Source organism: Watersipora subatra, chromosome 10 (genome assembly GCF_963576615.1).
Source record: "Watersipora subatra chromosome 10, tzWatSuba1.1, whole genome shotgun sequence".
Lineage (NCBI taxonomy): Eukaryota > Metazoa > Bryozoa > Gymnolaemata > Cheilostomatida > Watersiporidae > Watersipora > Watersipora subatra.
Genome location: NC_088717.1, coordinates 19119176 through 19144235, shown reverse-complemented (window position 1 = coordinate 19144235; position 25060 = coordinate 19119176). Strand labels below are relative to the sequence as shown.

Below are 25060 nucleotides of genomic sequence, written 5' to 3'. Positions count from 1 at the left end.
CGACCTAAATGTTGCTGCAGAAGAGCAAAGTATTTGAAGATTTAATCTAATTTATGGAGCACTTAGTATCTTGTTAATAATTGTTGACGTGATTACTCTTATCATCAGAATCCATCAGCTTCTGTTTGACTCATCCTCGCACAATGAGGCATCAAAGTTTTACATCGCCGAATGATGATCTAGATATATAATGGAGTTCTTTGCCATACATAATTAGTGCGGAAAGACCAGTAGAACATAAACGCTGCCTCCTACCTCACCACAAAAGCTAGTCTTAAAAGCAGTTTGTAGGAACTCAAGCTATTGACAGTTTACAAGGTGTTTTACAGTTGCAAACACTGGTGCTGCTTGCTAAAAGGTGACTAATGCATGAAAGGCGTTTGCACCGAACGATATATTGCTGTAAACTTTTCTCAATGTCAAGTGTTTTGAGTTTTCAACACTCGAACAAGCCACATTATTTACACAAAGATTGTCATCGGCTTCCTCCACAATCCACAAGTCATCAAGGAGATTAAGAAATTAGGGCTGAGGCCTGCTACTCGGTTAATGATAATTGCTCTGATATCACGCGAATACTTTGGGTGAAAGCCAACACCGGCAGCAATTATATTCAATTGTTTAAAAAAATCAACGCCCAAAACGCAACTGAGAAGAAGATGTCCGTGTGAACATTAAAGTGGACCTGACCTTTAATAACAATGAGTCATCCCGTAGAGTAAGGCCCAACTAGATTATTACTATAGTAGGAAGTTCTAGAAAAATACTTCATTTTCACCCATGATTACTAAAACAAAATGAAAAATAATGTTAAACACGCGAACATGTGCTGGTATAACAGTGTACTCTATCTTTGGTTACAGTTGTTGAGCTGCAATTATTACAGGAAATTGAATGTTGGTTCCACTTCCTCCCCAAACTTGATGTCGGCTAAATAGACAGGTATGCCAAGTAAGTATACTTCCTAAATTTTAAAAACCAACGACTGCAATCTATCAAGAATGTAGAAACATTTTTATAGCTTAAACTGTATTTGCACAAAAATTGACCTCTTCGCGGTGTATCAGTGCTTCTAGCTTCTACGCAGTGTATGCAATCAAGATTCAAAGAGACTTTCAAGCAACCTGAAAATTCCAAAGCTGGCTGGAAAAACGATTACAAAGATAATTTGCATTTTATATTGTAAATAAATAGTTCTTGGTAAACTTGCAACTTTGTTAGCGTATAACAATATCATGTTTTAAAATGCCTTACATAAATCAATTTAATAGACATTTCACAGTGTAGTGAGTATTGAGTATTGAGTATTGAGTATTGAGTATTGAGTATTGAGTATTGAGTATTGGCTTAAAAGTTGTATCAGAACTACTTTATAACTTTTCAGGCTATTTGTCAAAAATTGATCTCTACTTTCCAATATTTTATAAGCGAAAGGCTAATTTTTTACTTATTTGCAAATTTATTTTAAAACATTTATATTTAATGTTCCCTAAAATTCAAAACACCTCCTAGCATGACTAAGCAGATGCCAAATAAGGCGCGATTATTAAACCTTCCATGATGTACGCGTCGGTTCCTCATGCCGAAAGCTACAAGTGACATTGGTTGATGAACCAAGACAGATCTCAGGGCTGCAGATGGCCTATCGAAAAAACAATTTGCTAATTTGAAAATGTATTAATTATGGAAATAGGAGAATTTTATGCAAAAAATAGAAAATTTAGCAAACGCTTGCATGGCCGTGTCAGGCTTCCATATGATATTTTAAGAGAACTTACCAGCGGTAAGAGGATTAGCCAACGCGTATGGTACACCATATTATAGCAATTACGATCATAAGTTTTGCTTAGAACTATTCAGACCGTAACATGTTTAAAACTAAAAGAATAGGTTACCTATTACTATTTTAACGATACGATTCGCAAATGCATTAACTGAGCCACTTTTTCCATTTTAGACAAAACTGTTGTTTTGACTAAAATATCTATTCATACGGGTGCAGACCAGTGTAAAGCGTGGTTCGCATTACGGCCAGCCGGCGGCAGTAACTCGGGGAAAGGTGTGATTCATACGGCTGCTCAGCTCGAAGATAATTAAGATCGGAAGCTGAGAGAAAAGTATCTTGTATACATGTGCAGCGGGTAACAACTCATCTCATGTAAATATTGCACAGGTATTCATCTACTTACAGGTGGGTGAGTGGTCTCATTTGTCAATGAATATGAAATGATATTTAATTACTCCCCATACGTATGAATCACTGCAACCACACGGTGATTGCTGATTGCGCGGAGCTTAATGACATCAAATTCGACACTGTACAACATCAAATATCAGTCGATCTCTACAGGAATATCTAAAAACGCATTCGTGCAAATAAGCCAAAACGGCCATGATGTGCCTATCTTCTCCGGTGCTCTAACAAGGGATACGCTAATGGGTAATGATGAGAAATGACACGCTCATTTTAGTCAACCATGAGACATGACCCAATACACATTCTATTTATATCTATAAGATAGATTACCACCGTTACTACAAGCCGGTAGCCCTTTGTAATTTCTCCAGTGATACTTGAGGAAAGATTTCTCTAGTAATTACATAACTGGCAAAAGAAATATTGGGGTTTTCTTAGCGTGCCGAAGACAACGCCCCCCAAGGAGACAGTGAACCAGAGCTAAAGTGGTGACTAGATAAGTAGGGTGATGTAGTTATTTCAGATAATACTTGTAGTTAAGAGCGTGTATATTGTCGCACGTAAGCTATGCGTTTTTTAGTGATACAAAGGTCGAGATCGTGTGAATGTGCCTCAGTCGAGGTCACACTTCACAGCTCCCACGAATACCTAGCGACTTTGCATAATTGAAACTACTTAAGGCGGGTGTTATGATTTTCTTTACCATCCACTCTCACAATACTGAAGAATTTCCTCTAGATAATTTTTGTACAAGATTGAAGCTGGCCCCCAGTAAATGCTCGCCGCAGACGGTATTTAACATAGCTCAACATTCCTGTAAAGTCTCTCGAAGAGTTAAACTTTTTTGTGGTTATACAAGCATGAGTAACATTTTCTATCCATGACTAGACGTCTGCTAAACTTACTCACCTCTCGATCGATCTTGACCTTCGGCGTTGCTTCCTATCACGGGACCGGCTACGCCTATGAGAATGCCAGTTGACAGGAGAACGAGATCGTCTTCTTGCTGAAGTATGTTGGCTCAGGTCATCCCGCTATAACATATAGGCGACATGGCTGCAGCGTTAATCCGCAGAGTAACACCTTATGGCGATATAAAAAGGTGCATAAAAACATTAAACCTATGTCTATGACTGGTATGCCTTATTTCGTTCAACGCTGATTTCTGTGAGTGAGAGGAAAAGAAAGGGAGACAAAGTTCTAGTCCATAAACGCTGTGCATTAATTGAGTGCAGTTCAGGCTAAACTCCAACATTTCTAAAAATCACTAAGAAAATTAATCCTAATCTAGAGAATATTAGATCAATAGATCAGGATTACTCCTCCAATCTGGACTCAGTAAGGAGTCACTCCTTTCCAATCGGGGCCCGCGACGATCACAGGACAATTGGCTTAGAGTGCATGAAACAGTACAAAGAAGCGTGTCAAACCTTTCCCTCTACCCTTGCGTCTGGAGATCGTCTCCTTCTATGGCTTTTCAAAGGCTCCATGTCATGACCGCTTTTCCAACGTCCTCTTTCTTCTTTTGTTTCCCCTACCATTCAAATACCAAAAACGTAGTTTGTAACAAAAATAATAATATCAGTATTAGAAATGATATTAGCAGTCAGTTTCTATTTTGAACTCTAAACTATACTATATACTACATGTATATTATATACACTATCAATATAAGTACATTATATACTATAACATATATATTATATACACTATTAATATATATTATATCATATACATTATATTATACCCATTATTAATATATATTAATAATATACAATATTGTATATTATTAATATATATTAATAATATACAATATTATATACATTAATAAAGTGTGCCTTTAATTTGATCAAGTATACACAAATAACTAAAGTAAACGTAGCTCCTTACTATGAACAACTTCTACATGGTTTATACTAGGACCAACCTATATTTGGTTTTTATTTACCACAATACACAAATAGTCTCTACCAGAATTCACCTCTACTTCTTTTACAGTACGTTCCTACAACGTAAACAATCTGTTCAAAGTGGAAAGTTTACGCTAAAGGGATTACGTTATACCGTATATAGAGACAACCATATAAGTCGTTTTCTCTCTCAAGTGTGACAAACGGGAAGGCGATATTTTAAGACTAACGAGATGTGTGTTATTAAAATTGAATTTGAGAACTTTTGCCGACTTCACACTTTACGCTATATGAAATTTTTTATGTTGTACGAAACAAAATCTTTACATAAATTCTTTACACTATGTGGATCTTGTGTTAAAGGATGTAAGTAAGTAAAACACTTACTAGATATTATAGGAGCGTCTACTGTGCTAGGATCAGCCTGACTGGTCTTTGCTAGCACTTACCTCTAACTAGTATGTTATTAGTGAAAGTGTTGCTAACATGTTCTCTACGAAAATCAATCTCTACCTGGTCTAAAAATGGTAAAGGAGCTAATGTAATGGTTATTCCGCTGTGTTTAGTTACTTTATTCCTAGCGGAGAAGTAAACAGACAGCATGAAGGATGATAATACGAAGTCAATGAAATTGCTGTTGTTACGTCGCACACGCTCGCCTTACCATACCACGTGACAATGACAATTACGCATATCGCTGTTGAAGCAAGAAATTACTCATTGCTTTTTTGATCACAAACTTGCGTCAATACTTCGGCCAATCTGATAAAAAAAGAGTTTTTGAAAAAAAATCAGGTATACAGCGAACTCTGAAAGTATATTTTTCTGCCAAAAACCGACCTCGGTAAGAAAACTCTGAAGTCAGCGGTAGTAATTAATCAAACAGCGGCTCCTTGATTAGCTTATCATAACTGCCTATTCAGTCATAATCCAATGCTTTTTTCAGTTGCAATAACCATACAAACACTTTACTCTGATCTCAGCTTGTCAGGTTGCAAAGCATTACCCAACAGTCCGCAAAAACTGAAGATGGAAATATGCGCTGCATAAGGAAGAGATATTGATGCCGGAGAAGTCAGAGTCAGCAATATTGTTATTTATATCCACTAACTTGTAGGAACAGGTCTGTCAGATCTATCATCAGCCACCCTCCTCTGCTCCCTATCATCACAACTGCGAGCATTAGCTAAAAACAAAATAACATGCCATAATCTAATGGATGCATGCCAACAAAAAGTGATAAATGTTGTTTTTGATATCCACGGCAAGTCTTTTCTCGAGCAATCTTGCAAAGGTATGAGAATTAACTCTGTATCAGACTTTGTGCAAAGAGACACGGATTGTAATCGAGGCGATTACCCCTATCAGTTATGCTACTAAAATCAAATGAAGTTTATCTATTTTGAGAAAGGCATTTACGTAATCATTGCTCAGCATTACAAATATGTCTATAGCAGACGCGTTGCCAGAAACGGCTAACTCTATACATTATATTTCCACATTCCTCCCGTCAACGCTTGTCAATGCCCATGCAGGTTGTTTGTGATTTCAGTTTACGTGACCTGTGCTTGTTATTGTCTCATATTTACAGCCAATATATGATAATCCAGGAACTAGCTGAAATCCATGTCTCTAACAAATTCCCCCTTGAATGAAATTGTGGGAAAAAATGTACACATAACAAAAGATACCATCTTTGACTTCTTGAGTCCTTTGAAAACGCTAGAAAGTTTTTTTGCGGTGGTTAATAATTATTAGGTGGTTTTAGAACGGATAATCTAATAGTTAGGCTGCCAAAGGTCCTGTTTACCAAAATAATGGTGTGTAGCAACTGGACCATAATGCTTGATTACAAATATCCGCTTAAACATAATCGAAAAGCCTAAGAGAAACTAACAAATGAATACAGGGAAAGAAAGTATGCTCCTATGCAAGATGGATCTTGCTACACTAATCTGTGTGTATCTATTACTGTATTCATTCAAACCGATAATCGATGACCGTATATATTGGATATCGGTGACCGATAAACAGCTGCGCTGAGTTCACAGCCTTAAACCATAACTGTCATGAACAACTTTTATCGTATTTACTACGTAAATTAGACACGCTGATTTCGATTTTGTAATCAAAATAAAGATTAGTCCACTAACTTTCAGAGTAATAAAGGATTTTTTATAGCGTTTTAATATCGGTCTCGAAAACAACACGATCCGGCATAACAAGCTCCGCCCATAAATACTTGACGTAACCTAGCTTTTTAGGAACAGAAGTTACGTAGGGATGTTTAGACCGATTTAGAATAATAGAGATGGGTGTTTTAAAATCCATTAATATCTAAATTCAGCCTTAAAAATAATATCAGTCTTTTTTGAAAGGCAGATAAGCTATTTAGCATTGCATATTTAAAAAGCGCGATAACAACGCTAGCTCGTGATAAAACCGCGCTTTTTGAGCTCATTTTTCTCGGCGTCCAGCCCATTTAAACGTCATGTAACAAGCTGCGAGCAATTTTAAATAGTTTATATCCCTTTCATAAAAAACTGAAACTATTTTACAGGCTGGATTTAGATAATAATGGGTTTTAAGACACCCATCTCTATTATTCTAAATCGGACTAAACATTCCTAACTTCCATTCCTGAAAAAGCTAGGTTTCGTCACATATTTATGGGCGGAGCTTGTAATGCCGATTGTGTTGTTTTCGAAACGGATATTGAAACGCTTTAAAAAAGCCTAAATGACTTTGAAGGTTAGTGGACTAATCTTTATTTTGAGTACAAAATCGGAATCAGCGTGTCTGATTTACCTAGTATATACGATAAAAGTTGTTCGTGACAGTTATGGTTTAAGGATGAACTTGCACCAGGTTTTAGTAGAATTTATCAGAAAGTATCAGTATTTTCCTATTATTTGTGATTGTTTTTAATGTTTGAGGTGATATGGCTAATAGGATGTTTCAAGACTAAAATTGACAAACCTTGATAGCGGTTAAAATGCTTAGATCAAGCGAAAGTGCGATTATGACGTCTATAGTTGCAAAGAGATCGACAGAATAGAGACGCGTAACGCTGCAACTTAAACACAATAGCCGATAGCAACGAGAACAACTAGTGACATAATTTTACGCTTTTTTCTTCTGGGCATTTAAACGTGATCAAATTTTGCCGATTTCAGCCTTGAAACGTTCTAGCAGTCGGATCGTCTCAAACATCAAAAACAATTGCAAATGATGGAAAAATACAGACACTTTCTGATAAAATCTACAGAAATTTTGTGCAAGACACTCATCTTTAAAGCTAGCTAGGTAAGCAGCAGAAGCGCTACGGAGCATTAATTGATTGACAACACATTGATACACCAGCACATCCCTTCGCTTAGAGCCTTAGATGGTTGCAAACCTTCAAACCCTGGTTTAATGCCCAATAGCATAGCACACTTAAGTGTATGAATGACAAGCACTACTTTTCTCCTTCAAAATTTTGGGCACAGTAACCCAAGCGTTTTCTTCTTTTGTAAAGGTTTATTAGACAATTTTGAGGGTCAAGGACGTTTAAGAGCCGTGATAACGAGTGTCCCAAGCACTTTGCACTTTTACACGTCATAAAACAACAAGAAAAACAGTGAACCACGACAACTGCTATCCCAGTGATGCTCGCGGACGGATCCCACTGGGCCCAGAGTATGATGGACATTTATACATTTTATGTATATTTTAAATTTTATTTATTTTTGATTAAAAAAAATCTTAATACCTATTTTATCTGCACTGCGAAGTAATAAGGAATTACGATATAATTTTGTCAATTAAAAAATATCGATTTATAATTGTAAGTGTTGAATTAAATATTTGAGAAAAGCCAAACCTTTTCCTTACATACAGCATTTGTGAGCAGTTTAATCTTGTCTCATCCTATAGATGGCAATTACCGTACTTTTCGGACTATTAGCCGCTACTTTTTTCTGATGATTTGAGCCATGGGGCTTATATAAGGGTGCGGCTATTCTGTGGCGTTTTCTTTCACCGCTAGGGCACAATAACCAGATTCTACGGAGAGTGCGCCTCTAGTAGTGAAAGAAAACATGAAACAATGCTTAACGGTACTGTTCCGTTAGGCACTAAGTTAAAAAGCGTTGGTGAATACGAAACAGTGCCGTCAGGCACTGTTCCGTTTTACACAGCAAAGTTGCTGCCATGTTAAAAAGCACCATCCTAAGTTCTGCGGCCTATACAAAGTTGCGGCCTATGTATTGTTTTATTATCATTTTTTGGAAAATAAAGCAGATGCGGCTTATATAGGGGTGCGGTTTATAGTCCGAAAAGTACGGTAGTCAACTTCAGATGGAGTATAAACTGAGTTATGACACTGACTTAGATTGATCCTTCAAATTATTAGTTGCTACACGCAACAGCAATAAGATCTACCCTTTCGCCAATCTATGTCTCACTATAGATTGGCCCAATGTTAACCCAATATATGATGTCTCATTCGGTTGGTCAGTATAAGAGTAATAACTGCAGCGGTCACACAAACACTGTGTCAAGATCAGTAGCAACAATGCATATCTCAGCCTCAAGAGCCTGTATATTTGACTATACTTATTGCTTTGCAGCGTTATGAATTCTTTTTGACATAAGCCCCTCGATCATGCTAAGCTGATTTTCCTTCATGAGCAATATTCTCTCAACAGAATCGATCTAATTACAGCGATCCAGCTTCTATCAATCTTTACTGACACTATGTCAGTTCATGGCTGTATTTTGATCAATCTTCAAATGTATCGACCCTTTATCGATCAAAATTATGCCATGGAGAAAACTAGTCACATTCCAACAAGCCCATCACTACGACCACCCACTCCATTAACAATGGCCGAGCATTCCTTGTGGTGTAACCGAAAGCTACCGCATGCATTAGATCACAAAATAATCTTTTCTAGCTCTCTGTTGACTCGCAAGACGAATTGCTTAAAATTTTGCATGTGTCATTTTATACAAAAAATAGATACCTCGCCATTGTGCCTTCTGCTTAAGATTTAAGACTTGCCCAGCCGCAACCACTTCTAAAATTTGCCATTGTGAATCAAAATTTGTTTCTCATGACCCATTCTTAGCGTTTAGCTTTTTTAATGGATCTATTTCGATCAGTGCAAAACAGAGTCTCCTTAGATCAGTGAAAACAGAGTAGTCGCCTCAGATTAGTGAAAACAGAGTAGTAGCCTCAGATCAGTGAAAACGGAGTAGTAGCCTCAAAAAAGAGCAAATTAGTGTCGCTTGAAGTTAGTGCATAACAGAATAGGATGAGGTTAAAAAACAAAAATAGCCTGAGGTCAGTTAAGAAAGACGTGCATAAAAAGATGGTACCTATTTAGAGCAAAGATTAAAAGGGTGTTCCGAGTAGATAGCTCATGAAGAGATTAATCACAAAGGCTTAAATAAATATAGCATTTCCGCGCAGACTACAAGAACATTCTTTCCACACTGTTGGTTCGTGCAGCATCCTCGATCGGGTTTAAGTCAGTTTTTAAATTGCAGCTCAACTATCGTTTTTTGTCCCCCGTGCACAATCCTGCTTCCTGTCTATTTAGGGATTATGGGAGGTAATGCGTGTGATGTGGAGACACAATAGATGGACCATTCAATGGAGCAGCCTGAATACCTTTCTCTTTTATAAATTTTTTATTAGATAATTTCCGGATGAACCTCATAAATTACGGAATCAAACTCTGGTCAAAGACATGAAAGCCTTGCTTTTGATTGGGGAGTGAGAGAAGCCTTTTTCCGAGGGCATATCAAGTACTTACAACTGGAGCTACTAGTTCTTTGTTTCGCGAGCTAATGTTGAGGACAATCCGCTTTCCCTTACGCTTAGATTTGGCAGTTTTGCATTAATTCAAAGCCAAACTTGAATGGCATGTGCCAAATTATCTATATAACACGTAATTCAATAGCGTGTATTGAAAAGGTGCATATGATGCAGAACTTTAATTTCACGGAGTGCATTTGTGCGTCATCATAGATAAGACATGGCAACAAAGTTGAGAAAGTGATTTCTGTAAGTAAAAGGGGGATAGAGAAACGATGAAAAGAAAAACAGAAACTACTAAATGTATTATAAGGTAACGGGACAAAATATGTAAAAAGCAAAAGCAGACAAAAGTGAGAGACTGGTCACATACCACAGTGATGTAACAGGTAGAATGAGAATGAGAAAGATAAGATAGTGTGAAACTGATAGGATAGGAAACTGATGCAACTGGGAGAGAGCCAAGTTTGTATGTTCAAAGAAAGAATAGTCTACCTACGTCTAGCAACAGATCAACCAGAAGTACCTGCTGAACTGTAATGAGGAAAAATACAATTAATAAATTATACAAACTAGAAAAAAACAAGTAAAATCTGTTTTTGAGAAAAGGTAGGTGAAAGCAGCTTTTTTAGCATAAGTGAAACCAGAGGGTTGTCTAAAAACCAACGAATGCACATGGTACAGCTGTCTCTTGTTGATCTTCTATGTAAAGGTTCTCATGGGTTGGACTGGACTGATAATTTGAAAGTTTAATCAAAGGTAAAGTCGATATAATGACTATCAGCTGAGCTAAGATAAAACGAGAACTCTGTTTAAAGCTTCAATCTGAGGTTAGTTTACGCTAGTCAGAAGCACCTCATCAGACTGACTCCCAAATCTTGGTGAAGAAATGTATGAATACTGCAACATCTGACTGTCATGTTGCATTGAATTACACATGGAGACTTAATCTCGTTTCTATTAACTAACGTCAATATGTCTCGAACAACTCTCATCTTTTGAAGGAAGAAGTAACAAGATCGTTTCGTTTCGTAGCGATCACATTATCAAAGGTTAACCTTAGAGAGAACCATAACGAGCATTTTCTACCACCATCCAAACAAACTCGACATTATACTATAGTTGCCATAAAGGCATGTTTACAGCTGAGGTAACTGCAAGGGAGAGAGTTAGGGTGAAAGGCACTGAATATGAACCCCTTTGCTATTGGCTAAAGTGCAAGGTATGAATTGCTGAACTCATGTGTATAATGGACATAAACAGCACAGAAAGTCTAGGCAATGAGTACGAATGTTACAAACAAGCTAATATAAACACACATTAACCAAGTGCAAAGTTAGTGAACCAATGCAGACTCCATCTGATGGTAACATTCATCGCTCTAAACATATATACAGCACTATAAAGATAGCTATTTGTAAAAAAAATTCTAGAACAAAAGAAGATAACTCTTTAACATTGGCAATATTCACTGCAGAGAAATAAACCTTGTACGGGATTGGTTCAGGTCAACACATTGTACCCTAGTAATTGTAAGAATTTTTTACTGTGAAAATACTACAAGCTTTTCTAAAATATCAGTTCATTCCATTGACATATATCCATTTTATATAGCCATTATACCTAACGTTTAGAAGTTACTAATATAATATTTATGAATATGACTATCAATTTAATATGACATTTAATATCAAGTTTTTTTGGTCTATATCAGATAGGTTTGCTAATCTTCCAAATACCACTTACTACAAACTCTCTGCCATCAACCATTCGCTGGAAGACAAAAGAAACATTTTTTTTATAAAGATTAGTGGTTGATGAAATCGATGACAGAGTTAAGAGAGTTGTGTCGAGCTATAGACAAAAACTTTCATTTTTAGAAGTACTGTATTATCCATCCATTAAAAGTTAGTATTGACATAGGCAGTTTCCTAGAGCCAGTCTGTAGATCGACTGCAGCAAAGGAAGACTAGCAAAGGAAGATTAGCAAATCAGTGACTCCAAATACGAGACTAACGAAGAAAAGCTAGCAAATAATTGATTTATCAAATAAAACTGGCAAGTTAGTGACTAGCAAATCAGTGACTAGCAAATCAGTGACTAGCAAATCAGTGACTAGCAACTCAGTGACTAGCAAAGGAAAATGAATCTACAAAACAAACAAATATTGTACATAGGCTTAACTAGCAATGAAAGCTAGTAAATACGTAACAAGCAATGAAAGCTAGCAAATACATAACTAGCAATGAAAGCTAGCAAATATGTAACTAGCAATGAAAGCTAGCAAATACGTAATTAGCAATGAAAGCTAGCAAATATGTAACTAGCAATAAAAGCTAGCAAATACCTAACTAGCAATGAAAGCTAGAAAATACGTAACCAGCAATGAAAGCTAGCAAATACATAACTAGCAATGAAAGCTAGCAAATATGTAACTAGCAATGAAAGCTAGCAAATACGTAATTAGCAATGAAAGCTAGCAAATATGTAACTAGCAATAAAAGCTAGCAAATACCTAACTAGCAATGAAAGCTAGAAAATACGTAACCAGCAATGAAAGCTAGCAAATACGTAACGAGCAATGAAAGCTAGCAAATACGTAACGAGCAATGAAAGCTAGCAAATACCTAACCAGCAATGAAAGCTAGCAAATACCTAACTAGCAATGAAAGCTAGAAAATACGTAACCAGCAATGAAAGCTAGCAAATACCTAACTAGCAATGAAAGCTAGCAAATACCTAACTAGCAATGAAAGCTAGCAAATACCTAACTAGCAATGAAAGCTAGCAAATACCTAACTAGCAATGAAAGCTAGCAAATACCTAACTAGCAATGAAAGCTAGCAAATACCTAACTAGCAATGAAAGCTAGCAAATACATAACTAGCAATGAAAGCTAGCAAATACCTAACTAGCAATGAAAGCTAGCAAATACCTAACTAGCAATGAAAGCTAGCAAATACATAACTAGCAATGAAAGCTAGCAAATACCTAACTAGCAATGAAAGCTAGCAAATACATAACTAGCAATGAAAGCTAGCAAATACCTAACTAGCAATGAAAGCTAGCAAATACCTAACTAGCAATGAAAGCTAGCAAATACCTAACTAGCAATGAAAGCTAGCAAATACCTAACTAGCAATGAAAGCTAGCAAATACCTAACGAGCAATGAAAGCTAGCAAATACGTAACGAGCAATGAAAGCTAGCAAATACCTAACTAGCAATGAAAGCTAGCAAATACATAACTAGCAATGAAAGCTAGCAAATACGTAACGAGCAATGAAAGCTAGCAAATACCTAACTAGCAATGAAAGCTAGAAAATACGTAACCAGCAATGAAAGCTAGCAAATACGTAACTAGCAATGAAAGCTAGCAAATACCTAACTAGCAATGAAAGCTAGCAAATACGTAACGAGCAATGAAAGCTAGCAAATACCTAACTAGCAATGAAAGCTAGAAAATACGTAACCAGCAATGAAAGCTAGCAAATACGTAACTAGCAATGAAAGCTAGCAAATACCTAACTAGCAATGAAAGCTAGCAAATACCTAACTAAGAAAGAATGCAGGCAAATAAAAAGAAGCATCGGAAGGCCAGCAAAAAAAGGTGAGCAAATAGAAGTTGGACAAAGAAATTCTCTAAAGACGAGGGAAAAAAAACAATACGACCTAAAAAGAGGAACAGTCGAGCCTCTTTTGTTAGAGAACGAATCGCAATTGGACGCTCACGAATAAGAAGAGCGTGTATTTACAAAGGAATCAGTCACTTCCGACATGTCGTAGTCTACAGCTAATTGACTTGCACCGCTCTCATAACAAACTCTTAAAGAAAGAAGATTAAGTTGAGGGGCTGTAAACTGACGCCCCCACAAAACTTACACACAAACAGATAACCTTATTGTAGCTAAGACAAAAGATTCGTCATGCTTCCTGTCTAGCCAAAATATGACAAAAGCTTATCTCTAAATGGAATGGATTGGATGCTTATCACAAATTATTTGGAAGCTTAATGGGATGGTTTTCTTAGGCACGCTTTGTTGTGATTAATATTTAGAGCTCAAAATCAAGCTAATAAAATCAATTTTTATTTACAAGTCATAAAATGAACCAGCATCTAAAATATGCATATCATTCATAATTCATATGTATTCATTTACGTATAGTACTTTGCTGCGGTTTATCTAAAGAGCTCATTAACAATTTGTGTTTAGTAATTATGTGCGAAGTATAAAAATACAAAAATCATTAGGGTTTATCTCCACATTCAGATAGATGGAAAAAAACTGACGATTGGAATGTTTCGATAAATTGGTGTATATGGTTTACACCGATCTGTTTTCAGCCTATGCCTCTGGCTTTTTCATTTGTATTGGAAAACCAAGCATCGCAAACAGAACGTCGCGCGTAACCGGCCGAAATGCTCAAGAGAAAGAAGACCAAATGCACAAGTTGTAAGTGAAGTTAGAAGTTTGTATCGCGGCCACAAGCTAAGTCTAAGAAGGTGGCAAAACAACTTACAGTGAATTCCGTGATCTGTGAGTTGCCACTCATTTTATTCTATAATAGAAGTCTACTTAAGGAATATTTTAGAAAAATATTTTTACGAACAACTTGTTGATAAGTGAAAAGAATCCTTTAATGGCATGCAACTTTAAACCAGTTAGAAAAATTGTGCATCCTATGTGACATACATGTAAAAACAATTTTGTAGAGTTGCCCTACCACAAACATGAATTTAACTGGAAAAAATAGACTTCTAGGCAAGAAACGGTAATCTTCTAGCTACACAATGATGCCAAATTCGATTGGTTCCCAACAAGTCATGTGACCTGAGGGCCATTTTTATTTAGTCCCTTCTCGATTTGAAGTAATTTATTACGCACACCAGAATAATCAAGTTGGAAACATAATAGGTAATGCTATTATAGTGTAAACTAGTGTAATAATATAATTATGCAACTTTTTGTTTTATTGCTATAAAATATAAGTGAAAATTGAAGTGGAACATTGAATGTCCTACTTAATTTGTAACCTGGGTGCTGAGGGGTTAAGGGCACTTTTGGACTCTCTATGCATACCAAAATGGGTATACAATAAGTTGTACACGCGCTAAAATATTTTGGTGTATATATTATATATTTGGTGCATGCATGATAACCATCCATTTAATCTTATACGTAGTTATAAACTTGAAGTTATCATCTACATATTACTTCAACTTCGTGTGACACGACAATTACTTTATTGATGACTTGTGACCGAATCCATTAAAAACATTTTTAGTACATACCAAATAAGTTAGTTTTATAGCAATCATTCCCTGATCATAGCTAACAATCATTAAACTATCTAAGAAGATCTGGGGCCATGCCTTTGGCTCATGTATTGCAACATATGCGATTAAGAAATGCCAAACGACCCTGCCCGACTTGGTTAGAGTATACCGACGGGCGCTCCAATGCTAAAACTATGATATTTCTTCCTAAAATCATGTAAGGTATGCAATTAAAACCCTTAACGCCTCATGTGTGCCCCAAAAATGTGCTGAAAATCCAAAATTAATACTAGTAGCCTAATAATAATTTAGAGATTAATAACGTATACAATTGAAAAGGCTGCTCAGCTGTTATTTCTATAGTTACCATGCAAAAATGTCAGGTCATAAATTTGTACATTTTTCAATAAAAATGTAATAGTAATTTGGCTTCTGCAACTCATTCCATTGGCCAAAGGTAACACGACTAAATCCCAACAAAAGAATTTGGCATTTAGACAATTCGTAATGAAAACAATTGGCTATAAGACAACTTTTCTGTGACATGATCGATTGTCTATATAGACTTTTCATCCAAAATTCAAGAGGTCTCAATACAATTAAGTTAACATTTTATATGAACATACGTAAATACATTACAGTAGCTTGAAAGGGTCCCTCAGCTTAAGTTTGAAAAGATAATATAAAAATAAAAATAAAAAAAAAATTTCTATCAATTGAGATTTTGTTGGTTGTTTTAGGTGATCTGACTTCCAGGATGTTTCATGATTAAAATCGACAAAACTTAATCACAGCTAAAATATTCTGATGAAAAAGACTTCTCCCAAATGACATCAGGAAACTATCTAAAACAACAATCAAAATCTCAAATGATACAAACAAATATACTTTGTGATAAAATCTTTTAAAATTTGACATGAGTGACCCTTTCAGGCTTCAGCATTCAGCATTCAGCAATGAGTATTACCCTGATTTTAGTGACTTCACTCGTTGTCATTCATGCATAGCTTTTCTTGAAAATGCTTCATGTGCAATCGCTATTTTGGAATAATATCAATGCCCAGTGTGTCTTGACCAATTATATTGCAGGTTTGATGCGATGTTTTAATGATTGAATTCTAATATCGTTCCGTGCAACTTTTGCAAAATTAGAAAGTGAGTTAGTCACTAATAAAATTAGCCAATGAGACGAGAGAATATCAACCATCCTCATGCTGAACCTAGTACTGGTAGAATCAAGTCTCATTGGCTAATAAAATTAGCCAATGAGTCTCATTGGCTAATAAAATTAGCCAATGAGTCTCATTGGCTAATAAAATTAGCCAATGAGACGCGAAAATTACAAAAATTGTCATGCTGAACTATTGCCGATGCGATCAGAATCGTGTTGAACACATCGCCCATTGCTTTATAGGCAAACTTAACACGCCTTCACCTTTTTACTCGTATGAGTGAATTTAACTTGTGCCATCAAGACTATACTGTAATTAAAGCATAATTCATGATTAGCTTTGCTCTAATAATTGAGTACCGACACATCAATTAATATTATTTTCATAGCTCTATGATTCTTCCGAGACAAGTTGTATAAGTCATCAGATCTATCATGAAACGAAGCTCACAGATTTTTCACACACTCGTTAAACCAACTGCAGTTTATAATAAATAATTCTATACTGAAGCTGGTACTTCCTGCAGTCCTGGAACTTTTTTGTTTATTCGACATCTTAACAATTGCAAGCTATGGCTGTTTTACACATGCAGTTTGTTTGATGTTATTTCAGATGATGACATAAGTAGTAAAACAGTTTTCACTTCTGAGATGTTTTTAAAGACTCTGCCAGCGAAATGAGTCAGTTTATGTCAGACAATGATATTTTTGGCCATCATGGACGGGTGAGAAATCAGGTGTCTCTATATGTGGAAATTCAGGAATGGATAATTCTTAATACTGAGTAAGCGAATTTAATTGATAATATAAATTGATAATAATAATAACAAATTTAAATAATATAACGAATTTAATTGTATAATTGATAAATATGCTAATACTTGTAACTGTAGCATAATAACTGGCTAATCCATAGTGCTAGTTTTTATATTTCAAGAACGCTTTTTAAATGAAAATAATTAAATTAAAGATTTAGTAGAATTACATCCTTCCAACCTCCCTCCCTCCTCGACACCTCCCTCCCTTCTCTACACCCCTCCCTCCTCGACACACCCCCCTTCACAGACCTATTGCCAAACTCTGACTCAACAGTTGTGACGAGAGAATGAGGCAACAGTTTGTGGATTTCCTAACTGCAATCAATTCTGTAGCTGATGAAACTGTTTACCATTTTGCTGATATTTATTTTATTGCAACCAAATTGTAAATATGCGAGAATGGAAAACTGCTATTACAACTCTTGCATCAGAATAAATAAAAGAACACAAGTTTAATTACACAAAACATTATTTTTACTATAAAGATAGACGATGATAGATAATTCCTATAAAGATGAAAAGATTGTTTAAAATATATGTTAAGACTAAGAGGGAGTAGTATCAAGTTTATCAAGTAGTATCAATTTATAATTGCAAGACCAATTTGAATTGCACTGTAAGAAGAGATACAAAGAATAAGCTGGCGGTAGACAAGGAAAAACTAAAATTAATATGCGAATATATTAGGTAGAAAATATAGCAAGTGGTTGACAATACAGTTAATATTCAAAGTCAACAGATATGGAAAAAACTGAAGAATGACAGAAAGTTCATCAAAACTACGAGTATGAATACATGATCGTGAAAAAGGCAAGAGGAGGCAACTATGGTGAGAATAAATTTATGGTCTAGTATGATACTGACAAAGACAGATAAAGATAGAGAATATCGGAAAGACCAAGTATAATTTTTGTCAGAAAACGGAACACTGATTCTGACATGGAATATAACGAATTTTCATTGCCTTAATACCCACCCGGCCGGCAGGTATTCATGGGAGTCTTCTGTAAATTCTCACACTTACTTTGGCAGTGGTTGGGTTGGTTAAACACAGGTTAAAAACTCAATAGCATTCCTTAGGAGTCAAGTTAACTTCATTCATTAAAGTCAAATCAGCTATGCAGGAAGCAAAAACTAACATAAACAGCGTCCGATGAGTCACTTAAGTCTTTGCAAAAGATACGATAAACACGAGGAAGATATTTCAACAATGCGAAAGATGTGTCAGACGTTAAAAAGAGAAAAGTTTGAAACAATCAAAAGGCAAATGCGAAGAGGGTTTGTGTCGATTCATGCAGAAGGTCAACTGGTATGTTCCGTATCGCATTACAAGCTATGCTCAATTGAGCAATATTGAGCAAGGTAAAAGTTCATTAGCCGAGAAATGTACTAACAAGCGTATGCAAATACACCATGATAATATAATTTATCTATTAATTTACTGGAATTATAAAAATGCAATGCGTTAAAAGGAAACGTTCTACTCTGTGACCTTTAATATAAAATTGTTTTAAAGTATTAGCATGAATTACAAGCGGGCTGATTGACAAGGAAACGAGCGTTCTATTGCAACACTGGCTAACTCCTGCTGTTCTCATACATTTTAGTTTGTTCTATCGATTCATGGAAGTGCATCGCTTGGGTCCACTGAGTGACACATGAACTCTGTTCGAGAAATACTTTCTTCTAGAACAGCACTTTCCAATTCATTTTCACCGCCGAACCCCCTACACTGATAAGGGTAATCTCGTATGTCTTGTTTTAAATAAAATCAAAAGGCTTAAAACGTAATTATTAATGGACATATTTGGAATACATGTATGTGAAAACAATATTTTATTGGAAGGTCATTCTAAGAAGAGTCTAATGCTTTCACACAGCAGCAACGTATGAACAAAAACAACTCACTTTATGATCTTAAACTTTTTTGCCTCTTCTCTGATATTATCTGATCGAAACGTTTTTTCCTTGTAGGTGAGTGATATGCGCAGGTCATTTTCAGGATTGATGGTGTTATGATATTTATTTTTGATGTATAGAAGAGATAAAAATCTAGACTCACATAAGCAAGTCATTGTAACAACAAACACACTTTCTCCATATTCAAGAATGATTCTTGCACCCCGCGAACAACAGCTCGCACCCTCCACCCAATCGGGAAGCCTTGTTTTGGAACAACCAAAATCTGTGCCTGACACAAGTTCAATAAATGTGTGTCAGGCATAGATCAGCTATCACCATACATGTGTGCTTCCTCAACTCGAAATAGAACGTTCCGGAAGAATTCTACACTTCATATTTAAAAACTAATTCGTGATGATAAATTCTTATCATATAATGACAAGCATGACGAAGAAATTGGTAAAAAAAGAAGATATCATCCGCTTGAGTCAGGCACACCCATCAGTAGAGAGATCCTATACTCTTGAAGGCTCCTATTTTCGGAAGTAAGAAATATACCACCATAGATGAAGCTGTCAAACAGCATTAAGTGAAAACTAATCACCCGGAGTATGCAGACGTCGAGATAACCAAAGCGACGGGACTATTATATAACATAAAAAGTTGTAAAAATCTAAAACAGCCACTTGTATGAAGTAACATTTTGAATTGGTCCGATCTGCGCGTTATCCCCAAAGGCCCGACTATCCGCAGTATCTAATGCTAGTGCCTACATCATCGTTATCACCACCGACTGGTGAATGTTTAAATAAAAAATGTTTGAATAAAATACAAAAAACCGGTAAACCGGTTTCTTACAATGACATAAACTAACCGTGGAAAATCTTACAAAGAAAACGCAGAGATTAATACGTCATTATTACGTCTTTGCAAGTTGAGGAATTTTAATAGCGCGCGTCTACAGACAATTGCGCAGTGAGAGAGTAAGAGAGCTTTACAGATATTCATCTCAACAGCCACAATCACTGTTGTTACAAGAAAATCTGATAGCAAATCTCTGCCTGAGTGACTAGAAATATCTTATTTAATAAATGCCACTATTAAACTTAAAGACAACTGAAAATGACAGATATTTTCTTATGACATGCATTGATTATGCATACATGAGGTATGCAATACCTCAATGCATCGGGTATGCATTGAGGAATAGTTTGTGTTTCACAGCATTGTCATCGATATTAATAAAACCAACTTTGTCACGTTTCCCCATTTTTGCTCGATTTCATCCTTACTTCCCACACATAGTGTATGCTCCACGCCTTCTGTCAGGTCGCTAAAATATTTGGTCTCAGAACTTCCTGGTTCCTTAGCACCAGCCTCTTAAACAACCACCTGCGGGCTGTCTGATTGGCTGTCTGATTGGCTGTCTGATTGGCTGTCTGATTGACAATAAAAAACTCTTAGGCATTGCTGGACTTTCTGTTAGTTTTTGCTATTTCTTTTGGCGATTGGATATCCAGTATTTCAATCGTAATTACGAATTGAAAAATTGAATCAGTAAAACGATCTTCTAGCCCGATACGCAACAGTGTGTCCCACCTCTCTTCCCTTCATAGGCTGAGCCAATCCGGTGCAAGCAACATGGCTGCAGTGGTGCTATTGAGTGCTACATGTAGCGAGGGAAAATATTTAAGCTAGATGAGCAGTCACAATGTTTAGTCTAGATGAGCGGTCACAAAATTTAAACTAGATGAGCAGTCACAATGTTTAAACTACATGAGCTGTCACAATGTTTAGTCTAGTACTACACGATTTTGCAGATGAGAGCAATCCAGGTGGCTTAATCACTCTAAATGCACAGCATGCCATTCAACGAATTTGACAAAATTAATGAGTAATCTATAAAAGAAACCATAAAAATGCCACGACACTTCTACGTAATAAGCTTTTTGTTTTCAACAACCATTGACAGCTTTATTGCATTATTTTGCAACTAAAAATAATATATGCTAGCAAATTCAGGAGACCTAAAGCATGAATTGACAATGCGTTTAACAAAAAATGCTTTTAATCACATTATTGTTACCGACAAACACAAAACCTCTTTGAGAACAAAGCACCTAGTACACGTGTTTTGGTTAGTAGTAACTAGGTAGGTAAAAAACCATGAATGAAGTAACCAGGGAGTTGGACTGTAAGAGTTAGCCAAGTTAAGACACTATTGCAAACCAACTTGGCAATATGGAGAAGCACGAATATGGATGCACAAACCTAAGATCATAGAGCTGACAACTCCTAGCTAATGCTGATATAACAACATTCACTGCATTATTGTACATACCAGATACCTTGCGATTAATAGGGTCTTGGAAATGTTGATGTTTTATTCACACAAACTCAAATGAACCTATTACTTGTATGTATTTTTGATAAGGTAAAATTGATAAGGTTAAAAAACAAGACAATCTAATGGACTGATGATAAAGTTTATATCACTGTACCATTGGTGCAAGGAAAATTTGGAAGCCATTCTAACTAACCGATCCCTGGCCATGTCATTAATCAAAAAAATATTACATAGCAAGCACCACTATTAAATTTCAAGCAAGTCGTGTGTAGATATACATTTGTTGTTACTACTGATGTTAGACATCGAGGAACCATACACTTTAGCTCGTTTTTTATCGCAATAATATAGCGGCTTAGCTATGTACTATTACATTTACCTACAGGAAATTTAGCCATTCAATGGGACTACGAGTGAAAACTGTCGTCGACAAAACATCCGTTATAAATCATGTTGGGTCCACCATAATATCCGGATAAATCATGTTGGGTCCATATAATATCCGTATAAATCATTTTGGGTCCACATAATATCCGGATAAATCATGTTGGGTCCATATAATATCCGGATAAATCATGTTGGGTCCACATAATATCCGGATAAATCATGTTGGGTCCATATAATATCCGGATAAATCATGTTGGGTCCATATAATATCGAGAAAAAGTTCCGATGAAGAGATGAAGGTTCTTAAAGTCCAATTTATTTGCTAAAATTCCTTAAGATGAAGTTACCCCTTATGAAGTTTTGTTTTTAATCACATTTTCAAAATGTTTGAAAAATGTAACGATTAAAAACCAAGCTTAATTTCATGGCTACATCAGAGAAATAAAGAAATTCCAGTCTACGGCGGCTGTTCGTTTTTGCGCTTTTAAGAGCTTGTTATCACATTTCCACATATTTTGCACTTACAACACAGCAAAGTAAGACATGGTGAACCTTTTGACACCAAATAACTGTAATGTGAATTTTGTTGCAAGTCAACCTTTAAGATGAAGTTACCCCTTTATGAAGTTCTGTTTCTAATCACAACATTTTCAAAACGTTTGAAAAACGTAACGATTACAAACCGAGGTTCATAAATGAGGAGCTTCACCTTCGGTGTATTTTGAAATACTTTCAGTGAAAAATGGCTGATACTGCTGAGAACACCATGATTTTCATCAATGAATCATTTTGTGAGTTCCTTCGTTATCCTTAAACTTGCAGACACACCGGAGGAAAAAACCACACATTACCATATTTGTCTGATTCCCGACCTCTAATTTCCTCAGGTCTCCGTCTTGTCTCCTTTACATCTGCATTCAGTATCTGCAGAATTCAGCAACCAAACAGTTACTTAGACGATAGCAAAAAAGGTCGATCTTCTGAAGAACTATTGGAGTTAGGTGTTAACATTACTATAAATAGAGCAAAATTCATGACCAAAACCTTGTAAAACATTTAAAACACCATAAATCCTATAATATACCACTTGCTACCAAATATGAACAACCTACAATATGCAATGAAAACGGCTTTAATTGGTCTACAAAGCAGTGAAATGTTGCACAGAATGCTCAAACTTTCATCAACAATTGGATTTTGTGATTGAGCAACTTTGGCTAAAACAGTGAAGCTACAGCACAATCGAGTTGGTACTCAGAAAACAGTCAATCATACTAAAATATATAGCTTGATGTTTTGGAAATACCATAAACTATTTACTGTCAGCAAATCGAATTTCATCTTTTGCAAACATAAAGCGATAATTTCTGATACAATAACTCCCGAGTATTTCACAAATACTGTTTTTAGAATAACCGTAATAACTATGCTTTTGTAATACTTGAGTAAGTTTATGCATGTGTATTTTTTATGAAGCGGTCCATAATCATTTTTATGAAGAAAAAATGTTTTACATGCGGTGCCACCAAAAAAATCAATAAATATAAAGGTATTGCCACTTGGTATTGTAAGGGTAAAAACATAAATTTACACAAAGAAGACTTGAAACTACTAGGTTTAGGTATGTATCTTATCTCTTCTGACAAAAGATTAAAAAAATTAACAATAAATTGTTGAAGGCGTCTTTTGTAAATAGACTCACGACTAAGTCTAACTTTAGTCAATTAGACTCATGACTAAGTCTAACTTTAGTCAATTAGACTCATGACTAAGTCTAACTTTAGTCAATTTTAGACTCATGACTAAGTCTAACTCTAGTCAATTAGACTCATGACTAAGTCTAACTTTAGTCAAGAATTTGCCTCTAAACGATCGATACTTTTGATAAATTTTTAGGAGGTCCAGTTGTCGTTAGAGTGTTACCCTTTACAAAGGATGACCTTTTCACCAATCTAAAAAGTAGCTTTTCTCTTCCAAAAATGCCAAGAATTGCAATTATGTAAATGTGTCTTTAGTTCTATTATGCGCTTTCAGGAGCAGATTAAATCTAAATTTCGCATGACATCGAAGAGAAACGATTCGATGTAATTTGATCTAATTAAACAAAAGTTTGACAACGCCACATAAAAAGCCTATTATAATATGGAATTCATTGGTAATTTCTCAGTGGATATATCATGTTTGACTGGCCATCACCTTATAGACTAATAGACCAAGAGTGGATGACATTGGTGGAACAGAATAGGACAATGGGACAGAATTGATTTTTCAGTACTGCCACCAATGGCGAAAACTTGGAGTTTGCAGCTAGATTTAAAAAGAAAGATTAACATGTTATGGAAAATCCCGAGCAGTGATAGCGAACATGGTGAAGCACCTTTGTTTGCAAATCAACCAACTAGCCGAATATATCCAACAGGACAAAAGTCTTCACACTCTGAAATTTAATTCATATCCTACCTGAAAAAAAATATTTTCAGCTTCAGAGCATGAGATTAGACACTATTATTATTCTCATCTACTATTATTATATTACTATATCATTATATATTATACAAATATTATATATTGTGCTACTACTATATTCTATGTACCACTAGTACTCTGGCAGTCCGGTATGCTGTGACAGATCATCATGTGTATTAGCTATGTGCGTAATTATTCCGCAATGTAGCAAGGTGTAGAGTGGCACAGTTAGTAGTGTACCTGGCTGCTAAACCTAATAGTTGAGTTTGACTCAGAGTGATACATTGTTTTTTACTAACCTCTAAGCGTGTCTTCGGACAGACAGACGGATGTACTTACTTTTACTATAATAAAGCTTACTACAGATAATTCTCTCAGGCATATTACATCGTATTTAGGTGAACAACATATAAAAGACCCTTTTGAATCGAGCAATTTAAAGTTTTAGCAAAGCTTTTGAACACCCAGTCCATGTCCCTATAGCACAATAGTCCTGGATCTTAAATGTTTGTTGGGACAGCATCGATTGCCCAGAGATGAACTATTGACCTTTCTGTTAAATGAAATTTTGAGCATCAATTAGATAGAGAACTAACAGAACCAGACAATCCATTATAATGAACCAGCTTCATTATAATGTAAAGCTGCCAAAACTCTGATCTCACGCAATAGAAACGTAGACAGACCAGAAACCTCAGCTAATGCACTTGAACGGCATTTCTCCCCGTGGTAACCACGCCAAGAGACCTAATGATCTAGTTCAAACACATTTGTCTTCA

The 25060-nt window shown here is 35.8% G+C and overlaps 1 protein-coding gene across 2 annotated transcripts in view; it reads right to left on the bottom strand.

Moving 5' to 3' along the window:
- Positions 1 to 25060, bottom strand: part of LOC137405980 (RNA-binding motif protein, X-linked 2-like) — an 80249-nt gene that overhangs the window by 18385 nt on the left and 36804 nt on the right. For both annotated transcript variants that reach the window (XM_068092470.1, XM_068092471.1), the window contains exons 6-9: positions 22667 to 22739; positions 5219 to 5293; positions 3628 to 3731; positions 3107 to 3231 (exon numbers count right to left, since the gene is read on the bottom strand). In XM_068092470.1, the coding sequence (XP_067948571.1) occupies positions 3107 to 3231; positions 3628 to 3731; positions 5219 to 5293; positions 22667 to 22739 (377 nt within the window). The remainder of the gene's footprint in view (positions 1 to 3106; positions 3232 to 3627; positions 3732 to 5218; positions 5294 to 22666; positions 22740 to 25060) is intronic.